The sequence below is a fragment of the Caretta caretta genome, chromosome 5 (assembly GCF_965140235.1).
Source record: "Caretta caretta isolate rCarCar2 chromosome 5, rCarCar1.hap1, whole genome shotgun sequence".
Lineage (NCBI taxonomy): Eukaryota > Metazoa > Chordata > Testudines > Cheloniidae > Caretta > Caretta caretta.
In genome coordinates, this window is record NC_134210.1 from 110,219,952 (window position 1) to 110,245,912 (window position 25,961).

At 42.6% G+C, this 25,961-nt stretch overlaps 1 protein-coding gene across 6 annotated transcripts in view; it reads right to left on the bottom strand.

The window, feature by feature from the left end:
- The window catches only part of FREM1 (FRAS1 related extracellular matrix 1), a 107,492-nt gene that overhangs the window by 14,858 nt on the left and 66,673 nt on the right, over positions 1-25,961 (bottom strand). For 2 of the 6 annotated variants that reach the window (XM_048850809.2, XM_075128791.1), the window contains exons 25-34: positions 22,317-22,731; positions 20,872-21,073; positions 20,103-20,247; positions 16,325-16,454; positions 14,256-14,328; positions 9,164-9,313; positions 6,535-6,773; positions 5,314-5,361; positions 4,849-5,028; positions 4,121-4,249 (exon numbers count right to left, since the gene is read on the bottom strand). In XM_048850809.2, the coding sequence (XP_048706766.1) occupies positions 4,121-4,249; positions 4,849-5,028; positions 5,314-5,361; positions 6,535-6,773; positions 9,164-9,313; positions 14,256-14,328; positions 16,325-16,454; positions 20,103-20,247; positions 20,872-21,073; positions 22,317-22,731 (1,711 nt within the window). Of the gene's footprint in view, positions 1-4,120; positions 4,250-4,848; positions 5,029-5,313; positions 5,362-6,534; positions 6,774-9,163; positions 9,314-14,255; positions 14,329-16,324; positions 16,455-20,102; positions 20,248-20,871; positions 21,074-22,316; positions 22,785-25,961 lie in introns of those variants that run through there. The other 4 variants (XM_048850813.1, XM_048850814.1, XM_048850810.2 and 1 more) reach the window with 4 other exon arrangements.

The following is a 25,961-nucleotide window of genomic DNA, read 5'->3' on the forward strand; positions in this document are numbered from 1 at the left end:
GGGGCTCCTCAGTGCAGCAGGGTTCAGGGCTTTAGCCCTGTGGGGTGTGCCAGGGCTCGGGGTGTCTGCAGTGCATCAGGACTGACCTCCTGCACAACAGGCCATAGCATCTCACCCAGTAATTCCTGTATGAAGCCCAAAAACTTGTGGTTGAACTTGCATGTATATTTTAGACAGACATTCAGTGTTGATTTAAAGACTTCAGGTGACTAAGAATCCACCACAGCCCTTAGTAAACTGTTCCAGGGATTAATTACCCTCACTGTCATAAACATACAGCTAAGGGTAGCCTAGAATTCCTCCTTACCTGCAAGGGGTTAAGAAGCTCAAATAACCTGGTTGGAACCTGACCAAAAGGACCAATGGGGAAAGAAGATACTTTCAAATCTGGGGGGGAGGGAAGCTTTGTTTGTGCTCTGTGTTGTGTGTTCTCTGGGGAAGCAGAGAAGCATCAGGTCAGAAAACTCCTTCTCCTAAAATCATCCTAAAATGAGTCTCAATATTGCAAAAAGAGTAAGTAAATAAGGCAAGGGCGCATTAGATTATCTTTTGTTTTTAGCTTGTGAATGTTCCCTATTCTTACAGGGAGGTTTATCCCTGTTTTTTGTAACTTTAAAGTTTTGCCTAGACGGGAATCCTCTGTGTTTTGAATCTGATTACCCTGTAAAGTTATCTTCCATCCTGATTTTACAGAGGTGCTTCTTTTATTTTTTTTCTTTACAATAAAGTTCTGTTTTTTAAGAATCTGGTTTACCTATTTGGTTGTTATATTATTCTCAAGCCTCCCCAGGAAAGGTGAAGGGGCTTGGGGGGATATTTTAGGGAACAGAAACTCCAAGTGGTCCTTTTCCTGAATCTTTGTCTAACTCACTTGGTGGTGGCAGCATTACCCATCCAAGGACAAGGAAGGATTTGTGCCTTGGGGAAGTTTTTAGCCTAAGCTGGTAGAAATAAGCTTAGGGGGTCTTTCATGCGGGTCCCCACACCTGTACCCTAGAGTTCAGAGTGGGGAGAGAACCTTGACACTCACTAATAAAATTTAGACCTTATTCCCAGTTTGAGATAATCTAACTTCAACTTCCAGCCACTGGACTTTATGTCTTTGTCGGCTAAATTAAAGAGCCCTCTGATATTGATTCCCTGTATGGTCTTTACAGCCCATGAGCAAGTCAGCTCCCAACCTTCCCTTCAATATGCTAAATATATTGAGCCCCTTAAGTCTCGCACTGTAAGGCATACTTTCCATGCCTCCAATAATTCTTGTTGCTCTTCTCTGATAGTATGTATTACAGCAGCAGCCAGGATCTCCACTGTGCTAGGCACTGTACGTTATGGGTCTGCCTACACTGCAATTGAACACCAGCAGCTGACCCATGCCAGCTGACTCAGGCCCACAGGACTATACAGTCCTTCCCACAGGGGATTTTAGCTTTTTTTTAATAGAGGTTTTGTGTTTAGTTGATACATTCAGGCTTCATTTTGGATGAGTCCCATAGCTGAAGGGTCCCAGAGCTCAGGCTCCAGCCTGAGCCCAAACATCTACTCTGCAATTAAATATCCCCATAGCCCAAGCCCTGTGAGCCTGAATCAGCTGGCACAGGCCAGATGAAGGGGTTTAATTGCAGTGTAGACATACCCAAAGAGATTAAGCATCACTCCTTGTCCAAAAGAGTTTACAATCTAATTCAGACTGTGTGACCGATTCAAGATAGAATTAGTTGCCATTTCATACGGTGAAGAGTGACCATTGGGGCCATCGAGTTTCCTCTGTGTTTTAGGTCCTGATTCTTTGGTGCGTCTGAGAAGTGCTCAGTGTACACATCAAAGGAGATGTGTACAAAGATGGCGTTAAGGGTTTGTGTAGATGAACCGTTAGTACGTAGCAGACCCTACAGCCAGGGAGTCCCTAGGGTCCGGTGAATTGGGGCTACCGCTCTGGGCCCCGTGTTTTGGAAGGCCGCGCCTTGGGCTGGCATGATTGGCCAGCGCACATGGGCAGGGTGTAAACTGCTGGCTGCGGGAGGCTAGCCCCCAGCCCTGCCCCTTCCGCCCGAGGGAGTGCACGCCACCAGAAGGGAGAGCATACGATGGTGCCACTCCATCCTCCCCAACCCCAGAGCGCCGGGAGGGAGAGCGTGCAGCGGCACTGCTGTAGCCTCCCCAGTCCCGGGAAGGCAGGCGGCATGGCTCCAGCCCCCGGGAGCCCAGCCCAGCCAAAGTGGGGCCTTGGGGTGCAGCGCGTAGGCGGGGCCATGCTTGGCCGTTTCGGGAAGCACCACGTCCCCACCCCTGTCCAGTGCGGCTGGTTCCAGAAGGGTATGTCTACGCTGGCAAGTTTCTGTGCCACAAGTGATACCATTTTTATTAAAACGCTGGAATTAAACTGCTGTTGCGTGCTCACACTGTGCTCCTTGTGATGCTGGACCGCAGCCACATTAGCAGCTCTTGCAACGGCGAAGAGAGCAGTGCATTGTGGTCGCTATCCCTGGCTGCAGGGTGCTTTGGGAAGGGTTTGCAATGCCTCATGGGGCAGGCACAGCATCACATGATGCAGGTTTCCCAATCCCATTGTTCCATGGGCATCCTACTACATTGCCAGTTGCTTTTCAACTGAAGCGAGGCGGGGAGTTGTGTGACAGGGAGTGTGTGTGTATGAAGTGGGGGAGCAACAGTGTTTTTTGGGGGACGAGAGTGTGTCAACATGCTGTCTTGTAAGTTCAGACAGCGGCAGGAAGCAACCAGTCCTGAGGCAGGGGGAGAGGGAAACCCTGACATCAGCCCCCACCTCCCTCCCTGGGCGTGCTCACATACACACACACACACAGGCGCGCCTCTGTGTTCAACAACCCAAGCATTTCACATTAATGGTTTGCTTGGTGTCCCAGAGCAGATCAGCACAGCATGCAACGGCTGTCAGAAACGGTGCTTTGAAAGGGGAGGGGCACATGGCTCCAGGGCAGCAGAGTTCAAAACAATGAGCGGAGCGCATTGTGGGACAGCTCCGGAGGCCAATTACAGCACAGAAAGCAATCAAGTGTCTACACTGGCATTAGTGTGCTGGAGCCTCTGCGCAAATAGCCTTATGAGTCTCGTCGAGGTGGTTTTTTTGCAGCGCTGCAACTGAGGAGTTTCTGCGCACAAAGTGGCTTGGCAGCGTGTACATGTCTGCAGTTTGAGCACAAAAAGCTGCTTTACTGTGCAGAATCTTGCCAGTGTAGACAAGCCCTTAATGTCCGTGTGGACCCTGCTACTATGCACTAGGAGTTTTGTAGTGCACATTGGCCTACTTTGCTTTGAAATGGAAGTAGGTCAAAGCACACTACAGAACTCTTAGTGCATGGTAGCAGGGTCCATGCAGCCAGTTAGTGCACAGCTCCCTAGTGCACTTTAGTTTTACATTCCAGCTTGCTGCATGCCAACTGTTCATCGACACAAGCCCTAAGCCATCTTGATGCTTCACTGAACCCAGGGCATCAGAACGCCAGACTGGTCTGCAATGTAATTTAGAACAACCTGGCTACTGTATGCTGGCTGCCAGTGTCAGCTGGAGATCAGCTGGGGGCATGGAGCCCTAGTCACCCTGAATCCACTAGTAGGCAGGAAGAGGGTGGTATGAGAAGCCACTACTGCAGTGATACACCACTCAGAGATCCTCCTATGTAGTGGAAGCCCTGGTAGCCCGGTATAGGACTGCTTTGCACCACCACAGCAAAGCAAAGCATCCCTAACATACCAGTGAATCAGGCCCCTACTCTTCATCATTTCATACCAACATGTCTAAAAGTGTGTCTGTTGGGGCTGCATACATCTGACAGGCACACATTCCTGAGGCTTAATGATGAAGCAACACTGATGAGACTGCACCTGAAGATGTTTAAGACCATCATGTCAAGAAACAATATTTTGACAGGTTTTTATTAAGCTTTCTTGAAGTGCTTTTACTTAAAAATGTTTTATAAAGAAGTGTTCCCTTTTACTCATCCAAAGGGAAACCTGAATGTATCAATCAAAACACAAAATCTCTATTACAATAAACTAAAATCCCTTGTGGAAAGGACTATACAATTCAACACTGGGGAAGCTTTAAATTAAATGCACACAAAGGGCAGACAATAGTTACCTTGCTTTCTGAAGTCCATAACTTCCACGAAATTCCATCACACTGAAATAAGTTTTGGGTGCCTTCTTCAAAATGCAAGAGCCCGTCTAAATCAGGCGTGCAGCTCTTTGGAAAGGAGAGGACCAGGTCCTGAAAAAGGGAATAACATTTACACATTGAAGCAAAATGGTTTTATGGAACAGAATAAATGGTCAGTTTTTACTTCAAAAGATTGTGACATGCATAGGCGCTGATTTACTCAGATCATGGGGGGTGCTCGACCCCTGCTCTCCCCCAGGCCCTGCTCCAACTCCACCCCTTCCTCCAAGCCCCCAAGCCCACCTCTTCCTGCCCCTGCTCTTCTCCCTCCCGCACAGCACCTCCTGCACGCTGCTGAACAGCTGATCCACAGCGGGCAGGAGGCACCAGGAGGGAGGGGGAGGAGCTGATCGGCGGGGCTGCTGGTGGGCAGGAGGTGCTGATCCGCAGGACTGCTACTTTTTTCCCTTGTGGGTGCTCCAGCCCCAGAGCACCCATGGAGTCGGTGCCTATGGTGACATGCTAATGCTAAATGGGTTGAGTTGTTAATTTATCCATGTATTGGCTAAATTAGTCTAAACTAAGAACTAGAAGAGTAAATTTTGGAGGTGGAATTGGACTGGAGATCTCAGAGGTGTTAAATCCTCTCAGATAACAGCTTGAGTTAAAACAGATGGTGAAAACTCATATGAAACAAAAGGTCTTCATACCTGTTGGCTAGAGTGTGATTCAGACATCAGCTCTGCCTTATCAGCTTGTGGGACTTCTGTCTTCCTGGAGGATATCACATTTATCTTTGTCTGCCCTTGGTTAATTATTGACTTGTTAGCCTTGTTTGCATTAGCTGATGAGGTGTCATCCTCTACTCTGAGAGACACCAATCCATGATACTTGATTTTAAAAGTAACACCAAAAAAAAAAAAAAAAAAAGGGGGAGAGGATTACCATTCATAAGCAACTTCAAAATTCTCCTCACAAAAATGGAAAGGAATTTTGAAACACAAATTATTGTCAATCAAGGGGAAGAGACCCCCCCCCCAAAGAAAAAGATGAAGAGAATGAGACAGTGCAGTCAGTATTAACTACATCAAATTATTAAAGTTGTAGTACATGCAGCTAAGGTAAGACACAATAAGGAAAGAATCATAGAAGAAGCCACATCATAATATTCTTACTTTAAAAGCCACATGGGTTCCATTGCTTAACACAGATGAAGGATGAACCTGAAAAGGCCAGACAGTGAAATGAGTTTGGCATATCTACACAATATAGAAACAGGTAGCTATCTGAAGCTTTTCGTGAAAGTCTCATTGGGGTTGCTGGTTAGATAATCTAGGTTAGCAAACACTACAGATTTTATTCTTGGTTTTAATTTTTTTCCCCTACAATGGAGGCGGATGATATCTGAAAGTGGGCAATTAAAAATGTCCTACATTACAGGGACTATAATAGCATAGTATCAGAGGGGTAGCTGTGTTAGTCTGGATCTGTAAAAGTGGCAAAGAGTCCTGTGGCACCTTATAGACTAACAGACATCTTGGAGCAACTGACGAAGTGGGTATTCACCCACGAAAACTTATGCTCCAATACATCTGTTAGTCTATAAGGTGCCACAGGACTCTTTGCCACTATAATAGCATAGTTATGGCACTGTAGCGATGCCAGCATAACCCCATAGTGTAGACAGCCTACAGCAATGGAAAAGGTTTTTCTGTCACTGTAGAACTCCATCTCCCTGAGAAACATTAGCTAGGGGAACGGAAACATTCTTCCATCCACCAAGCTGTGTCTTCACTGGGAGCTACATTGTCACAGCTACAGCGCTTAGGGGTGTGGATTTTTCACACCCCCGAGTGCCATAGCTGTATCGACCTGAATTTTATGTGTAGATCAGGCCTGACACACAAAGGTGTGCTCATAGTCTCTTTACATAACAGTTAAAGATCACAGTCATGTCCCAATCAAATCAGTGTACATGAAATCTGCCTAATGAGGTGTCTCCACTGTTTTTTTTTCCAAATTAGGTAAATTTTATTTCCTTGTTTATTTTCTAGTATCTTCAGGATCAGATGATTAGCTCCTGTAAATTGACCTCGTTCCATTAATTTCAATAGAGCTCTGCTGATTTACCCCAGCTGAGAAGCCACCCCATCCGAATCTGCATTATTTTGGTTTGTTGTTTGATACACATTTCCTTCCTCAACTCCATCTGTCTTTCTCATATAGACAGCTCCTCAGTGTCAAGGCTTTCAGAAGATACAGTATATTCTTAAAAAGCTCTTAAGTCTGATCCACTGAATGCACAGATATTTCCTAGTTACAGTAAATTCAGGTAAAATCACGGTTTTAAAAAATATATATTATCATCCCATCACCATAAAATAGATCTGCCTTACTATTTTGCCATTTCTGACAGCTCTAAGCCTCATCCTTGACAGATTCACCAAGTTGAATTCCTGTAACACATCCCCTCTATCCACCATCATCACTCTGGAAGAGGACAGCGGGATTTCTTCCAAGTGAACAGTGCCAGGATTGGAGGGCGATGAGGACCCTGAGGAAACTGGAAGCAATGCGCCTGTCCCCCGTAAATTGGGCTTGTTTTGGCCAGAGGAACGGAAAGAGCTGCATTGACCTGAAAGCATACAAGATGGCAGATGGTCAGTTCATTTTACATGAGCAGATAGCTGGTCACATTGACTAGGGCACTGAAACAGCATGTCATTAAAAGTTGGATGATTTTTCATCTAATGTTGCCGATTTGCTATTTATTCACTAGTCCTCATTTCTCCTATTTATTTACCTAGAGGAAAAGAGCATTTGTGTATAGTATTGTCTGTGAGTCATAAAAGTATAAATACTTTGGTACAAGTAAATAAAATCAACTCCCTGAAAATCAAATGCACTAAGAGGTACTTGTTGAAGGTACACACTTGGTCCATAGACTTTCAGGTATAATGAACAATTTTGGAAATATTTATGCCCTAATGATTTTCTCTCAACCCCAAAAAAATTTTGCTGCCCTGTAAATGAGCACACATATTCTGTAACACTCTCTTTGGACCCTCACATGGTTCTGCAGCAGCTGGCCTCAGTTTCCCTTCACCCAGGAGACAACCAATAAGTCCAACAAGGCCGTCACACACACCAATGCCCCTACCATACACTAAAACACAGTCTCTTTTGTCCCAGTCTCAAATCAGATACAAACCCTCCTTTACTGAAGGTCTGTCTATTTTGAAGCTCCAAATAAGTCTCTCAGATCTTCCACTGGGCACCACCACTCCTTTCTGAGGCCTATCTATTCCCTTTCATAGTCCCTCTCCTCTTCAGCTTCCCCAGATAACACAGCTCATCAGCCCGTCCTGGCTGCTCCTTATTATCTTTCCCTTTGGAGTCCTCTGAGTTACTGAGCTCCTCTTCTTGGACCTGTGCTCCCTGGATCCTCAGGTGACACCTTCAGAAGGCTTCCCCAACTGCTTCCCTCAGGAGTCTTATTAAGAGCTCAGCACCACCTCAAACAGCTCCCCAGTTACTCTTCTCTGTCTCCAACTGCAATCCCCCCCGTTTGACTATTTCTCACACAAAGCTCTCTCCCTCTCCTGTCCATTCTTCTCTGCCTTATAAAGCCCAGGTATCTCTCCCTATCAATAAAAAGAAAAGGAGTACTTGTGGCACCTTAGAGACTAACCAATTTATTTGAGCATGAGCTTTCGTGAGCCACAGTGAGCTGTGGCTCACGAAAGCTCATGCTCAAATAAATTGGTTAGTCTCTAAGGTGCCACAAGTACTCCTTTTCTTTTTGCGAATACAGACTAACACGGCTGTTCCTCTGAAATCTCCCTATCAATGTATCAGCAGCAGCCAGTTGGTCCCAGGTGCCTTCCTTATCAGTCATTTGGGTAGCAAGCAATCAGTCATAGGTGCCTTCTTTTTCACACTTTGACATGGTCCTATTTTCCTCTCAAACCAGTTTTACACTGATGAATCTCTGACTTCAGTTGAGTAATTTGGATTTACATCAGTGTTACCAATAGGGTGACCAGATAGCAAGTGTGAAAAATTGGACACTTATTTTTGTGGGCGGGGGAAGGGGAGGGTATAACTGCCTATATAAGACAAAGCCCCTAATATTGAGATGTCTGGTCATCCCAGTTACTAGACAGAAAATCAGACCATGAACCTTTAAAAATGACCTTTGCAAAACTAACCCAAATTCATTTTCACATTTGTATGGGTAATGCTGTTCTGCTAGGCCAGGGGTTCTCAAACTGGGGGTCAGGACCCCTCAGGGGGTCGAGAGGTTATTACATGGGGGGTTGCAAGCTATCAGCCTCTACCCCAAACCTGGCTTTGCCTCCAGCATTTATAATGGTGTTAAATATATAAAAAAGTGTTTTTAATTTATGGGGGGGGGTCGCACTCAGAGGCTTGCTATGTGAAAGGGGTCACCAGTACTAAAGTTTGAGAAGCACTGTGCTAGGCAGTTAGAGAGAAGAATATTCTTCAATCTTCAAAGAATTTAGCTGTCTAGATAAGTATTGGTATTTTCCTCATCCGTTTCCACATTAAAACACTCCACACTTAATCACTGAAAAATGCTTCAGTATTGTAGAACAATTGCTCAAACCAGTCGGATACTACAGAATTTATTTTAAGGGCTGGGTTCTGTTGTTAGATTTTTTTCTGACATCTTTCCCAAAGGAGTGCAACAACTGTTATACAATCACCAGAAAAACATTTTAGTGGACCTTCAAAATAAATTCCTTTGAAAATAATGATGAATGCTGAAATCTAACATGCTTGTTGTTTTTTTCTTTGTACTTGTTGCTTTCTCCATGCTATGTTTCCTAAGAGGAAGAATAGAGTTATGTGAGAGAATAAACGGGTCTGCAACTGTCAATCCTGTTTTCTTTTTTTTTTTTAAATTAAGCATTTTGATTTGAAGGTAAGTGTTGTTGAAAGTAAGTAGCTAGTCAGCCAAGATTGCTCCAGATTTTAAAGATGATGATCAAAAGAGAATACCTCCTTTTGAGTCCAGAATTTTCACTACAGCTTTTGTCCTGGTGCCAAGAACTGCATTCACAGGGGAGTTCAGAACTACTTCAAAGACCTCATCATCTTCCTCTAATCCGTCATAAGTAATTGCTATATTCCACGTCTTGGTTGACATTCCTACCAGAAGTAAACATTTTAATTACTCTTTAATTGCTATTTCAATCAATCTGGGTGTCAAAAAAAATATTAATTAACATGTCTACAGCTAGAATAGAATAGCTTGTGTATGCTATTGTGCTCATACCAACTGACTGGACTCCTGCTGTTCTCCCAAATAACACTAAGAGACCAAATTTGTTCCTGGACAATGATGATTCAGTTCATGTGCATACACTGTAATAAAAAGCTGCCTTAGACATGGGAAATGATGGCTACAATACATAGATTTAGGAGTTCAGTTGCAATTTTAACGAGAAATGTGATGTATTCTTTTTATTTTAGAATCTTAATTCTAGAGATGCTACAATTATTTAAAAAATTTGCATAACTAATCAAAAATTACACTGACTTTTAGTACTATACTTCAAAAGCTAGCTTCTGGTCTCTGTTACAAATTTTGAGTAATTCCTGGCTTTAATTGTGTTATTTCAGATTTACAGCAGTGGAAATGAGAACAGATTGTAGTTCTAATGTAAAGGGTTATTCTGGTTATTAGTTGAAAGACCAATAAATAATCATAATCATATATATAGATGTATATATTTACACACACAACAAAAGGCTTTAGAGGTGAATGCAAAGACCTTCTTTTAAACAATTCCATTCAGAAAAGTTGCATTTCAGTTGGTCAGACCCAGATCCCAGAATGGGCATTATTGTTATTTGTACTATTTTTGGATTAGTACTATTTTTGTGTACAAAACTGACTCACAAAGTTAAGATGGATGTTCCGCATGCATGTAGTAAGATACATATATACAATATTAATTTTTATGCTGCCTCTGTTGGCCTCCCATTTGTTTTGGTCTCCATTTCCTAGTTACCTTTCAGGTCCATCTCCAATCTGAGATTATGGGTTTTTATCCAACGCCCACTGAAATCAATGTAAATACTCCCATTGACTTCAATCAGCTTGGATTGGCTCCTATGCCACCAATAACTTTCATTTGTAATTTATTATTTTTATTTAATGAGTCCATCACAGTGGACTCTGAGCATGTGTTTTTAAAATAAACATCAAATTAGTTCACCAGTGTTAACTAATTAGACCGCTCCCCACAAATTAAAAATAAACCCAAACACCAGCATCCTCTCAAGATAAAGCCTGAGAAAATAAATTACTTTACACGATGCCCTGAAGTCAACAGATCTGGGGCTCCTGCCAGTGTAAACCTAGACAAAGGACCTTCCAGGGGGATAATCTGCCAGTGGGAAGAGCAGTAAGGCAGCATGGAAGGCATGTGTAGGAAGTTCATGCAGTACAACAAGTGAGGGATACTGGCTGGAAAAGAGGGGTGGGATATGCCAGATCAGCATATCCCATAGCCAGCCTCCACCTGCAGACCTCTTATGGAATACCACTTATAAACTAAAGCAGCCTCCACCTCTGGTAGAAACCCCAGGGGAGGACAACAACAGTAAAGTGGCCTGCCCTCCCCCAGGGTGAATCAATGTACACTTCCCTGCACCAAGTTCAGAGCATTAGCTTCCCAGAGTAGCCGGACAATGGAGGGGAGTATATCCCAGTTAAGGGACTTGCACTGAAAATACTCTGCCCACAACCTCTAGATGTTTCAATCTAAAGAACGGTAGGTTGAGTGCATCAGCTGATCTTAGGCATTTGGTGAAGGAGAGGTGACCTCCTAGGTCGTCAGAACCCAAAGCATTTAGGGTGTGTGTTTGGTTTTTTTTACACTAGTCTCAACATCCTCTATTGCATTTTTTAATTTAAAGTAAAAAGTCTAATGACAAGGTCTCTGGTTCTGCACTGTTATCCAGAGCAGAAGACACCCACTCTTCTGCCAAAACTGCCACAGAGGGAGTGCCCTTAATACAATTTTTTTATCTGCTCCTACTCTGTTGCTGCTATTCCATCCGTATCTTCCACCCTCTCTGTGCTGAATACTCCCGTCAGCCATTGGGAAGAATCAGTGATTTCAGAGGTGTGCTAGGAAAGTGAACAGATTCCCCCACCTATTGTGTTTATTGCTTTATGACCATCCACCCTCCCTAATATGTCTCTAAAAAAAGACCAGAAGTTACCTAGAAATTAGACCTGTACTTCCCCATTATGTCAAAGCTGAAACATTTCCAGCAAATTTTAATTTGTTGATTAGTCTTTTAACTGAACTGTCACAAATTTTCCTATGTGATAGCCAGGCAAAGATTGCAGTCCTATGGCATCTCTGTAGCCAAAACACTGCTTGCATTGCCTTTTTTCACAACAAAAGCTGAGATTCCAACTGAGAGATTCCCCACTGCAGACTCCACATGGTTGGGCTGGAATTTGCTTATCACCTCCCCCTTATCTTCTGTTTTTCAGATGCAGATAAGTGCTTAGGCTATTTTCCCATGAAACAAGTGTCGTTTGTTTGAGGTTTCCACAGATATTTCTCATTTCTTTTATAATCATGGTGATGTTTTGTAATTGAAATTTTACTCCTGGCACCACTGGCATAATCTCAGTGGGCATTTCAGGAAGCAGTCTGAACTCTGTGGGCCACATTTCCAGAAGTCAAGTCCTAGATTATGTCTAGAAAATATGCACAGGCACAGTTAGTGCTGACAACTTGGGCCTGCATCTACAAAGGAGCCGGAGGTAATTTTGAAAGCAAATGGGTTCTCTTGCCTAGTTATTCTTTGTATGTGAAAAACCAGATTCTTAGAGGCACAGCACTAAACTCTGCCCAGGCAGAGGTGGGCTAGCGTGACTTTAAGCATCTTTGCACCCTCCTGATCTGGGGCTGCTTCACAGCTTGGGACCTATGTAAATTACAGCAACTTCTCTAGGCTGCCGTACTGGCCTCACCACTGCCTAGAATCCCTACATTAGGGGTTGCTAGGGGGACCTTATGGCTGCCTTCTGCAGTTCTTTGCCAGGGAAATCCTCCCCAACCTGGCTCTGCGGCTTTTAGGATCTCCTTTACACTGCTATGGCCATTTTACCTGGCATAAAAGGAACAGAGCAAGGGTGAGAATCTCAACCTATCTGATAAAAATTCTGATCACACAAGAAATCTGTGGGAAAGCCAGGAACTGAATCCAGATGTCCTGAATCCCATTCTAGTTTCTTAACAACAAGAACAGGTTTCAGAGTAACAGCCGTGTTAGTCTGTATTCACAAAAAGAAAAGGAGTACTTGTGGCACCTTAGAGACTAACCAATTTATTTGAGCATGAGCTTTCGTGAGCTACAGCTCACTTCATCGGATGCATACCGTGGAAACTGCAGCAGACATTATATACACTATATATATATATATATATTATATATTTCGGAAGTGGCCCAACTTGATGATCACTTTAGATAAGCTATTACCAGCAGGACAGTGGGGTGGGAGGAGGTATTGTTTCATGATCTCTGTGTGTATATAATGTCTGCTGCAGTTTCCACGGTATGCATCCGATGAAGTGAGCTGTAGCTCACGAAAGCTCATGCTCAAATAAATTGGTTAGTCTCTAAGGTGCCACAAGTACTCCTTTTCTTCTTTCAACAACAAGAACATCCTTCTTTTCACTACCGAGTTAGCCACGCTTCATACCTGAATTGGCACTGAAGTGTCGCTTTTACCATTCTACTATATAGGACTCCATTACATTTACTACTGTACTGTTAGCTCAGGTACTGGCTTACCCAGAGATGGGCCCCAAACTGCAAAATTCAAATCTGAATCCGGACCCAAACATCAGACATGTTCATATCTGGGATTTTGATTTAAATTTATCTGCAATCTTAATGTATTATTAACTGTACTTTTATGGGGAATATATCATTGCATATAATTTTATATAATGTTCTCTCAGCAGTAATGCAGTACTATATGAAACAAAATCTACATAGTCTCCCCAGCTACATCAGCAGCTTGATAAAGTCAAGAAGATACACTTTGTGTTTGGAACTACGGTGAGAAGTTGATTTCTAGTCATGGTGAAAGTTCAGGACATTTATCATCTTGGTAGGAAAGTGCGCCACAGGGAAGCGCATCACAAAATGGCAAGTCAAAAATGTGTAGATGATAGTAGTTATATTGTTCTGCAGCACTTCTTCCATTTCTATTATTCGTTAAACTACCATCCTGTACTTCTGCAAAGGATAGCAGATAAGCATCTGTCTCTTTAAAAAGGGCATAGTGAAAATTACATCATCTCACTTCAGAAAATAAATATTGTGTCTGCCATTTGGAGTTCTCTTCTATGAGCTATATTAGAAGCAATTGGAGGGAGTCCCTCTGCACAATTTAGCATTCAGACACAAATGATAAAAATGTGAAAGCCCTCAACAAAGCTTCCATTATGCTTGGCAGTAATTGCCACATTTGTTGGCGGTCTCAGCAGAGAGGCCAAGAAATGATAGGAGGTGGAGACTGATCAGTCCATTGAGTGGTTTGCATTTAGGGTGGGGAAGATTGCACTGGCAATGACCTTGCTTTACCTTTTCAACTGATGAGTTAAAACAGTGGTTCTCAACCAGGAGTCCGGGGCCCCATGAGGGACTGCAAGCAGGTTTTAGGGGGTCCGCCAACAGGGCTGACATTAGACTTGCTGGAGGCCAGGGCAGAAAGCTGAAGCCCCACCGCCTGGGGCTGAAGCCTAGGGCCACGAAGCCTGCCACCCAGGGCTGAAGCCAAATCCTGAGAAACTTAGCTTTGTGGTGCTCCCTGTGGCATGTGGCCCTGGGCAACTGACCTGTTTGCTACCTTCTAACGCTGACCCTGGCTTTTGTATGCAGAAAAACAGTTGTTGTGGCACAGGTGGGCCATGGCATTTTTATAGCATGTTGGAGGAGCCTCAGAAAGAGAAAGGTTGAGAACTGTTGCATTAAAAGACTTTGCTCTCCAATACGGCACATTTCACAATTAATTAATTCATTGTAAAATTAAAACTGATATACCACTACGTACCTGGATCAAACTGAATGAGCTTAGAGGGAGTCACAGTAAAATCCTTTCCCAATGTAGCAGACACTTCATTAACCTAAGAAGAAGTTAAACAGAAAATTCCATACAATGGAGAAGCTCAGTCTTTCCAAATCTTTTTAGTCTATTTAACCAAACCAATGCAGTCTAGTGAATGCTTCAACCTACTATGGATATTCATCACCATACTCTGTGAGGTCTCAAAGACACACACAGTATTGTACGGTTCACTGTGACACTTGAGTGAGAAAAGAAATAGGAAGAAAAATAAATCTTGCCAGTTCAAACAGGAGAAAAAACCTCAATTCCAACCTTGCTTTGGGTTAAAAGTCATAATATAAAAGCTTATTGCGCATCTTGTCCTTTCGCTTCTCAAATCACTACACAAATAGCATCACTTAGCATTTTTATTCAGCAAAATCTGGGGCTATAGTTATAGCTGGCACTTGGAGACAGATATAATAGCTCCCTGAAAGTGTACACTAGACAGCTGGCCTGGGTGATTGGAGCTGGGGTTAGCCTAGCCAGAGTAAAAGCATCCTCACAGCCTTCCTGCATTACTGTGTCCTTACTGTTTCTGCACTCACCTGTGTGTCTGGGAACATGTCCCATAGTTCTGTGCACTGATATGCTCTGGGATTCTTTCCCAGTCAATTGAGTCAATTGCAGGAGAATTGGTCTGTCCCTTGGGGGAATTGTGGGAAGGGCATTTGAGGATTATCAGCTCTTGAGAGATCTTACCGCCGCTGGTATCCTCACTGCAGAGTTGGTGGGTTCCAGCCCAAGATAAAACACCACTTGGGCTTTAAACCAAGCAAGCATGGGTTCAAAGTGCAAATAAGTACAAGCCTGAGAGTTGTGCATGTGGATGGTAGGGGCTGTGTGGCAAAAACATAGGGAGGAGCACGGGCTAAGGTGTAGATATACCCAAACAGTGCGTCGTTACACTACAACATCAGCATTACTGTGTGGCAGCATCCAGCTCTTCAGTTGGGGGCCTTGTGCTCCCATTTCTACTGAGAGTAGGAATAGTTTGTGTGCAGGGCTATCCATGGGCACCATTGCCTAGTCAGGGTGGGCATGTACATACACATGAGGAAGCAGGGGGAACCATGACTCTCCATGACTTTTCACAGGAGGTAGAATTTGGGAGGCCAATTTCCACCCTGTATTCTTATTGCTGGGCTTGATTTATCTGGCCTACAAGTGCCATATGCTCAGTACCAACCAGAATATGACCCTTAGAGTGTAAACCAGTGGTTCTCAACCAGCGGGCCGCATGCGGTCCAATTAGCACACAGCTGCGGCCCAGCTCAGCTGTGCGCTAAAGTCGTGGGCTCCAGGATCCCAGCTGCCGCCCAGCCCCAAACAGCAGGGTTGGGGTTCTGGGGCCCCACACAGCAGGGGTCGCAGTCCCTGCCCCCCATCCCACGCTCAGCTCTCCACTCCTGGCCCCACTCTGTGGAGGTGTCTCTGGGCAGAGGGCGCTGAGCATAGGGGTTTGTGTGTGGCAGGGGGTTAGGCGGGGGACACTGGTTCTCAACCTGGGCCCAGATAACACTTTGTGGGCTGAATCTGCGGCCCACAATGATAAATAGGTTGAGAACCACTGGTGTAAACAATCCTATGCACGATAAAGGGAAAAACAGCCTGAGATATACCATTTTGGATCCAATCGTAACCCCACTGAAATCAATGACAAAATTTCCACCTCAGCGAGGATAGGATCAGACTCTATGTTCTCAGTTAGAGCTATTTACTGCCATCAGTCTACAACGCCTGATCTAGTTGTGTTATAAGCTGCTGAACCAAAATATGCTATGCTAGTCAGAGAAACTGTATTAACACTGTACGAGCAGTGTTAATACAAGAACAAGAGTTGTACAAGAACAGAGTCTTGACAAACGCAGCTTGAACCATATTGCCTCTTTGCTGATATAGCGCATGATTACTTGCTTACCGACCCAATCAAACAGCTCATGTAATTATAAGAAGGAAAGTAACTGCCCCAGATCATTATTCACTTCCAACCCGAACTTTATGTTTAACCGTACCTTCACTGCAATAAAGGCAGAGTCTATGGAGTGCCCCGATCTGGTGATTTTCAAAGACAACATTCCCACATTCTCACATACTTCGTACTCAGCTTGTTGCATTTCAATTTGAGACCACCTCAGTTCCAGACTGTGGGGGGGAGGGAGGGGGGGACGAGAGGAGGAAAGAAAATCTGTGTGAAAAACTCTTTTGCAGTCCACAGGGATCCCTCCTGCTGACTATGGCTTTGGTACAAGTGACATTTCTCTCTTGATTGTTGATTCAGTGAATACACACAGCAAGTTTCTGTTTTCAAACCAGTGGGTTTGTTTGTGAGATTGTGTTAATTAGAGATAGGAGAAACAGTTAAATAAATTAAGAATTCCAACTGAGTCTTCACCTACCCACTAAACCAGATGTGAACATCTTCTCAGGGCCAAATCCTATTCCCACTTAAGTCAGTGGAAGTTATGGTTCTATGGGACCAAGATCTGATCCTAGGATCTGTTTGGCTAAGCCAGATTCTCTCTCTCCTGTTTGATTTCAAATAAAGCCATTGTTTCTTCCCTCCATTTAGTTTTATTTTACTGTGACTCTCCAGTGTTCTCCCTGTATCATTGCCTCTTCCTTCTTACAGCTCTGCCTGGATCCAGCCCCCTTACCTACTCAACATGCCCCACTCCTGTGGTTCCTCTATTCCCACAGGCAACTCTGGCTGCCTTTCAAACCAGCTCCCAGAAACTGCTGAATTCAAATCTTGTATAAAACACCCCACAGAATCACTTAGGAGGGAATTGGGCTGGACTTACTGTAAAGTCACAAGTTGGAAATGGTGGAGGAAAACATGGGATGAACCCTCTTGAAGGGTTGAGCTTAAAGAAGGGGCTGAGTGGAGAGTCAGAGATGAACTGAGAGAATGCCTCAGCGATGCCACTTATGAATCATTATCTAGAAAGCTTCCAAACTTTTGGGGGTATGACCATCTCTAGTGCTATTGGATGTTATCCCCAACACACACACACACACACACACACACACACACACAGAGCCTTGGCACTAATGGGGAAACAAACTCCTTCTGAACCAATTTGTAAAGTTTGTAATGTACAGACTATCTATATACCAAGTTGATAGATTTCCACTCCATACGGCTAAATGCAGTGCCTTGCATAATGACAGGCTACTCTGAAACCTATATACCAAGTGTAAAGTTAGTGTGGGGGCTGCTGGAAATGGTTTCACATCAGAGGCTTAAAAGATAAAAATTGATATTATAAATGTATGCCTTGAAGAAGAACAATGAGGCCTTTGCATATTTCTGAGGATCACAAGGACCCCGAGGATGCGTTGGTGAGTGCTTTGAAACCATGATGTCAATCATCCATCGTTCCTGCAATGAGCTCCTCTTTGGCAATGTCTTCACATCTTACTGCATCTGATGTGATTTCCTGAGTATCATTCTTGTCTCTTGGCTTTTCTACATGAGGAAACCGACTGACACAGCCATAGCACAAATACTATTCCAGTATAGCTCTTCTGGAATAACTCCCCTCTGAGAACACTCAGTACCAAAATGAAGATGATTTTCTTTACCTAATTAATCTAGAATAAAATCACTTTTATTTCAGAACTCAGTGCCCATACAGGGGAGTTATTTTGGAATAGCTAAATTATACCAGAACAGATAGAGCAGAATAGATATTCCTCTGCAGCTATGCCAGGAAACTCCCCCAATGTAGAGAAGGCCTAAGTTACATCCTCAGAGTCACAACAGAGGGACCTTTAATTTTTTCACGTATTGTAAAGCACACTGTATAGCACTAGGAATTAGAATAGTCATCCTCAGCCTATCCACGTTTCAGGAAATGTTCAAAGTCTGATCCTGTACTAATTCAGCATCATTCAAATCAATGTTTGTGCTTTTATTGAAATGATATGCACTTTCAAGTCATCACTATTTTTTGAGTGTGCTATCATTGTATTACACATTCAGATAAACCCAACTCCACCATTTTAATGCAAGGTTAAATTTGGAGTTTTTCATTAAAAAACCAACACCCTGGTGTCCTGGCCAAACTCCAGTCCAGTTAATTACTGTACATTCTACCTCTCTAAAATTTCCCCTGAATTTTCAATGGGAGAAACTCGTATTCTTCAGGTTTCAGAGTAGCAGCCGTGTTAGTCTGTATCCGCAAAAAGAACAGGAGGACTTGTGGCACCTTAGAGACTAACCAATTTATTTGAGCATCAGCTTTCGTGAGCTACAGCTCACTTCATCGGATGCATGTAGCTCATGAAAGCTGATGCTCAAATAAATGTGTTAGTCTCTAAGGTGCCACAAGTCCTCCTGTTCTTTTTGTTATTCTTCAGCTTCCTTCCTAAAAAAATGTGGTGCCCTGGTGCTGACATACAATAGTTCCCAGATTCCACCCCAGAGGTGGCTGCATCAAAATGGTGGGTAAGTGGTCTTTACATACATAGTGGGGAAAATGTGTACAATAATAATTCACCTTTGAGACTGTACAGTGCTATAACAAAGTGCCTAGGTTTGCCAGGCTCATATGAGGTTGACTATAGAGGCATCTATTGACATAGTCTGGTACTGCATTAACTTCAGTCCCAATTATCAATGCCTTTTCTCACTACTCCATGGTGAAGCAATGTTCAGATAGTTCTTGTGAAATCAACTTCTTTTTTTCTTCCATGGGGTCTGGTTTGTAGACACCAAGTGTAGCACACGTGGATAGCCCTGACCATCTTTCTTGTTCACCTCAAATTAAACAAGCTGGTTCAACACTCAGTTGAATTTTCAGAAATAAAATAGAAACATTTCCAGCCAAATAGAATTTTGCTCACTAAGGACTTGTCTGCACAGAAACACACAAAGTTAATCTGAATTAACTAAGAGTGTGAATGTAAACTAAATCAGTTAAATTGCATTAAATCCCTGTATGGACATTCTCATTCAGAATTAAAGTGGTCTTGATTCTGGTTAGCTTAATTTACTTCCAAAGTGATGCTGTCTCCTTCATTAGTTATTGTTCTCAAAGAGTATTTTAGCCGAAATGAGGGAAACAAATGAACTGATTCCCCAGTATCATATCAACTAATACACACACACACACAGGATTCATGGGGTTTATCATAGGCTAAGGTGAAACTTCAGTGGGTGCCTGTTAAAATGTTGGTCACACATGAGTGGGGAGAAGAGGGTCCCTGCATTTTCTCCCCTCAATGTACCCATGCAAAATATAGCCCATACAGTTTTTATTACTTGATGTTTTCTATTTGTTGCTTTGGGAGGCCATTTCTCTCAGCACAGGCCTAGAGTGACCTCCAGCTGCAAGAGGATGTAGGTGAAGCTGACAACCTGGTCCAAGGCAGTATTTGAACTCCAAGTTTATGGGCCTCGTTCTCATTTACATTTAGGCCCCTTTATACCTCTCTGAAAGGGTAATGTAAAGGGGAGAATAAGAGCATGTGTGTGTGTGTGTGTGCGTGGTCATGTACAGTGAGAAATGTAGTATTTGACTGAAAACTGGTCCTTTGTATTTCTTTAGTCCAAAAGGACAACAGCTCCCCATTCTTTTACAGTCATTCATAAGGAATATCTCTTTAGTCTTTTACTCAGAATTTCCTGAAAAAATGCTGCAATATGAACCTGTGAAACTGTATACAAATTTTTTTTCTTCAGCTTCAAAACCAACAATAGCTGATTTGACTTAAGGCAGAAAGTAGTCCCAATGCACAAGTCATGCACATTGTATTGAACTGTTTAGAATAGAAAATCTAAGTTACGTTTGGGGGGCAGCAGAGTTTCCGGTGGGATCTGTGACTTGAAACTCCAAGCTGTCTGAATTCACCTCCCAGGATGGATTGATGACATAAAGTATGATTTTGCCATTTAAATCCTTTTGGCTGAATCCTTCCTGGATAAATCCACCTGGGAAAGAGGGAAAACATTAAGATAAATCAAAATCCAGTTAAACAAGAGTTAGCAAAAGCCACATGATTTGAACTGATTATTATAAAACTTTTTCTTTGTTAACTCCTTGAATTCTGCAGGATAGTACATAGATCTTCCGGAAATCTACCCTTTCCTCTGCATAGTGCACTGCAGTGTTTACTAACCCACCCCGCCCGGCAATTATCCAGTTCCCAAGTGACATCACATCAAATGACCTGGGTACAGATTCGCTTCCTTTGTTCACTATTTATCATTGTTTTTCCTGCCATTTAGCTTATAACACATCTGTGATACATCAGGGCTTTGACCCTTTCTGCACTGATGTTTCAAGCTTCATTTGCAAAAAGCAGTTCTTGAGTTGTAGCTACAAAATATGCTACTAGGGTGTTTAGAATTCATTACGGACTTATATTTGGGTGCTGGTATTGGAAGTTTCTTATCATAGTCCAGCCTCCCAAAGAAGTCTAGAATCAGAACTCAGTTTGTTCTACCACAGCTGAGAGGTTCTATATTTTGATAGGGGCACAGGCTTTGAAATCTGCCCCAGTGTGTCTCAAGATGTTTTAGATCATCATATGAAGAGGTTAAAGAACACAACACCTGTTGTTATATTTTCCAGGTAGCCATAACGTGGACCTCGTAAAATCTTAAAAATGACTTTATCCTCTTCTGTATCGGGGTCGTATGCCTTCAAGGACCTGGCAGTAATGTAAATCCCATAATTGCCATTTTTCAGGCGCTCCACATCGGAAGAACAACGGAGGTGAACAATTTTTGGTGCAGTTTTGTCCAAATGGTCCACCTGAGTCAAGGTTAAAAATAACAAATAGACATTTGTTTCACAATATCAGACCTTACTAAAAAAAAAAAAAAAAGGTTGAGTACACAGGTACCAGCTGAAATCTGACTCAAGACTTTCGTAATCTCACCCACTAACCTGGTCAATATATCCTCCCCAACCTGAGCTACCTTTGCATCTCCATCCCTAACCATATACTGACTTGCATTACTGCCATAGACGTCTGCCTCCCCCCCGCCAGCCCCCACCATGGCTCCTGCATCCCATGAGCTTCCCATGAAACTACTTTACTCATCCCCATCCATCTTCCAGCTTTCTTGTGAATAGGAATTCTGAGCCCCAGAAGCCTCTTTGCTAAATCTGTACTTTGACATTTCTTAGGCTTTGCTATACAGTGCAGTCTGGGTCACTTGATGCTAAAACATGCCAGATTATACAAGAATTTAAAGCGGAGGCACCTGGGCCTAATGCTGACACTGTGAGAACTTTTAAAGGTGGGGGAAACCAGAGACCAAAGGAAAGATCATAAAAAGGAGGAACTGGGTCAGGCTAAGGGGAGGCAACTGATAGGGATTCAGAATTCATGACCGAGGAAGAATAGAAATCCAGCTTGCAAGCAAAGGGAGCTAAGCATTGAGACTGGTGAGAACAGAGGACTCCCTCATGGAGCAGAATTGAATGAAAGGTTCTGGTTCAGTTCTAGGGCAGGGCTGAAGTCTGAATAGATTCTTGTAAGATCTGTAAAACATATCTTCCATCACAGAACAGTTATAGACTATCAAGTTGAGTATTTTCTCCCGGATGTGACCCATGACTGATGCTTCAGTAGTCCTAACACCACCCTGCCACACTGAGTGTAGCTTATTGTGCAATATACCTTTGGGGAAAATGTGGGATTTCATCCTCACCACACCTGGGGTTAACTTTGGGGCCTTAACACTTGAGGATTGAAAACTCTTATAACATTCATCTCAACTAGTGTAACAAAGATTGCATTTTTTCCTATACTTATGTCTAATCCATTTTTGAACTATTTGCTTCAGTAATACCCTGTGGCAATGACTTCCATTGGTTAATTATCGTATTAGCCCATCCCTACTAGTTCAATCCTCAATTGCTGAGTGTCTGAAACTGAGCAGCAAGTAAGCACTAGCACTATGCCCATTGGAGCCAGTATTTTTATACCTATTAATTAACCTTATTATTTTATTCATCTTTTTAAAACAGGCAGGTTGGCCATACTTACCTGAATGGTGAATGCCACAGGTTCCATTTGCACCTTCCCATCTATGATGAAGCCGTCATTAGTCCTATCTGTTGCAACGAAGGTAAATCTGTCAATCTGGGAAGCCCCTCCTCCGTGTCTATATGCCATGTCCATGTTGTCCACATCTTGTTGGGTGAAATTGTGATGCAGCAGCACTGCCCCACGGTAGCATAGGTGGCCATATTGAGGGAGCTGTGCCAAGAGGAAAGTAAGGTTCTTTGAGGAAGTGTCAGGATCTGAAAGCTGCAGGACATCAGGAGAAAGGAGTGCCATAGTGCCTTCCACTAATCTTAACCCCTTGTTCCTAGACACTATGGGCAAAGCTTGGTCCACTGTCTCCAGCGTGATCTCCAACGTTCCATGGTTAGTCTTCAGTCCGTTGCTGATGATAAATCTGGCAAAGAGAGGCAAGGCAGCCTTCAGCATGTGTTCTTGATTCACCATCTACTGAAATGAAATGATAATACACACCTTTACTAAAGGATTTGCCTCACGGTAACTCTGAAACATACATCAAAAACTGGATCTCTGACAGTATCCTGTTTTTCTTTTGACTCAAACCCAGACCAAACTGGGGATAGTCATACAACTTAGGGTATCAAGTATCAGAAGGGTAGCCGTGTTAGTCTGGATCTGTAAAAGCGGCAAAGAGTCCTGTGGCACAGGACTCTTTGCAACTTAGGGTATGTCTACCCTGCAATTTTTCTGTGAATGAACTACACACAATGCTGATGAAAGGTTCTCACTTGCCAAAGTCTTCATTCAGTTACTTTTGTCATTACCTAACTGGAAAAGGTCTTCTCCTCAGTTAGCCAGCTCAGCCCTCAAGTGGCTGGAGAGCCTAGTGGTATGGCTCTTACCCAGAGGTCCTGAGTTCAAATCCCAGAGGACAGCAATGTGCACTAAGGACTACACTATCCATCTAAGTGGAAAGATTTGTTTTGCAAAGAGCTGTTCTCTGTGGTGATATATTTCCCTTATTCTCACTGCACCCCTCAAAATATACTGCACTTTGTGTGCATGTGTTATCATGCTCACAAGTGTAAATTAACATGGGAAAGTACAACTGATATTTCAGACATAATTACAGGTGCATTCCCAGCTAGCCCCTTTTTCCTCTCATGACTGGACTGCCATTTTACATAAGCCAAATAAGGAATAGTCGACATTTTGATCATTTGTTTTGTCTTGATCTGGAGGTTGAGAGGCTTGTAAACTGAACTCAGAGAACTATTAAAAGAACCAAAAGCCCAGAACTAGGATTGCTGTGGTTTACCTTGTTTATAAGTGACCTTCATAGGTCATGGAAATGGCTTGCAGTATTATACAGGCTGTCCAACTAAAACCCTTCACTGCCTATGCCAATGCCCGATGATTAGGGGCTGACCAACTTGTAAGCAGGCAGCATTCCCAGACAGATGGGAATGTATATAGGCAGGCCAGAGACTATATAGGAGTTAGAAGTATGTTTACTGAGGGCAGAATTCCCAGCAGGGAATATAGAGGCAGCTGTCTGTACTGACCTGAAGTTACTGTGCCCATGGTAAAGGGGATGTACTATTGCTAATTTAGCTGGATCTGATATACCGCTGGAATAATAATATCAAATGATAAGTACAAAACATTTCATTTTTTGGACCATTTTTTGGCCTTATAGAGACAGGACAAGTACAGCGGAGGGGTGCAAATTGACATAGCCACCTTTTTGGAGGGTCTCTCTGGAAGGTCCCCTGAGAAATCTCTGAAACCAATATTTAATAAAAAAAGATTTAGGAAGAACAGTTGATGTGTATGAAAAATTAGTCCAGAATCTTCTACAGGTCACTGGACAGGTTCTGTGACCATCTTAGACATATAAATAAGGCTCAAAATTATAATGCAGATGTAACTTGATCTGGCAGATAATGAAGCAGGCTGTGTCCAAGAAGTAGTTATTTCTATACTTTCCTATTTCTACACTTCAGTTTTTTATTTATTTCAGGTTTACTGCTGCTCTGTCTTTCCCCTAGGAATGAAAAGCAGCCAACATTCTCATCACTCTGATGAAATTTGGGGGGACGACTTCAGGTTTAGTTAGGAGGACATGTCGCATGGTTTGATTTCACCATTACCAAGGTTTTATGCTTTCTGAAGTTCCATGGCAATAGAGTTGGATGCAGAACCTGCCATCTGTCATGGCATTTAAAAGATAAAAATGGAATCATAAATAGAGCCAGCTCATTACAAAATCGAGCCAGCGTGTCAAAATGGAGGACATTAGCATGTTCTTTTAGCATCCTGCTGCCAGCATCTGATGTCAGGTTGCTAATCATTTGAAGTCATCTGTCCAAACAAGCATTGCCAAATCTTTCTTCCAGGCCAGAAGCACCAAACAATACAGGGAAATTTATTACTGAAGAAATTACTTTAGCGGAAGGTAAAAATCTGATCATTTAACCTTCCCAACTCCATATAACTACTCTTACCATTCCTTGTTTAAAAAAAATAATCTACTGCAGTATTTATATCCCTATACACAACCAAATTCTTTGCCAAATTATAACAGAAAGGAACATAAATTACAGTGATTTAAACTGACATTTATTAAAAAACCACAATCTTACTTCTATTTAACCAACCGCTCTAATTTGGATCTACTCCACTGGTCCAGACAGAAAACTTAGAGCTTGTCTACAGAGTTACATCAGTTTAATTGAAGATGTCATTTTAAACTGATTTACTTAAGCCAGTGCAAAAGACTGTGTGGACACTTATTTTAAGTTGAAACTGGATCTATTTCAGTTCAGCTTAAGTTAATTAAGAGCAGGTTTGAGCTAAACTGAAAAGCCACTCAAACTGAAATAAGTGGGTTCACATAGAGGTTTGCACCCGTCTAACTTAAACTGTGCAAGTTTGTATTCTACAGAAAACCATACTGCTTCATGACTATCACAAAGCTTCATAAAGCCAAGGAAGTTAAAAAATGCTCAGTAACTGGTATTCTCTGTTATGGAAATAAGTGATCATAAGAACAGCTCTCACAGCTAGAGCTAATTGAAAATCAGAATTTCCACCTCATACGAAATTCAAACATTTCAATGTTTGCTTTTGTTTTAAATTGGGACAAAAGGTCAAAATATTTTTTTTTTTTGTAGAATGAAAAGTTCAGATAATTTTGATTCAGAAATGTCTAAACATTTCATTTAAGCTTGTTCAGTGTTGAATTGTGTCTGCCACAGTGCCATATGGGACTTGTAGTTTGGATGCCTCATGGCCTCATTCTCTTCTTTGGGCCAAGCTTTACAGGATGATTGCAGGATATACTGCAATCATAAAAGTCCCATGAGGCATTATAGCAATTTAGCCATACAAGGGAATGATGAATCATGGGTGATGTAGTCCAACCTGGGAGCACTAGCCCATACAGGAGAATTGGGACATGAAAGCATCTAAACTACAACTCCCATGAGGCACCGTGGCAGCTCAGGCAAATTAATATAGAACTGACTGAAAACTAAATGTTTCTGTTTGGTTCAACGAACTACAATATTTTGTTTTGGGCAAAGTGAAATACTTAATTTGATTTTCCCCAAAGGAAAATCAACGAATGTTGGCAATATTGAAAATTTCCTGTGGAAAATGTAG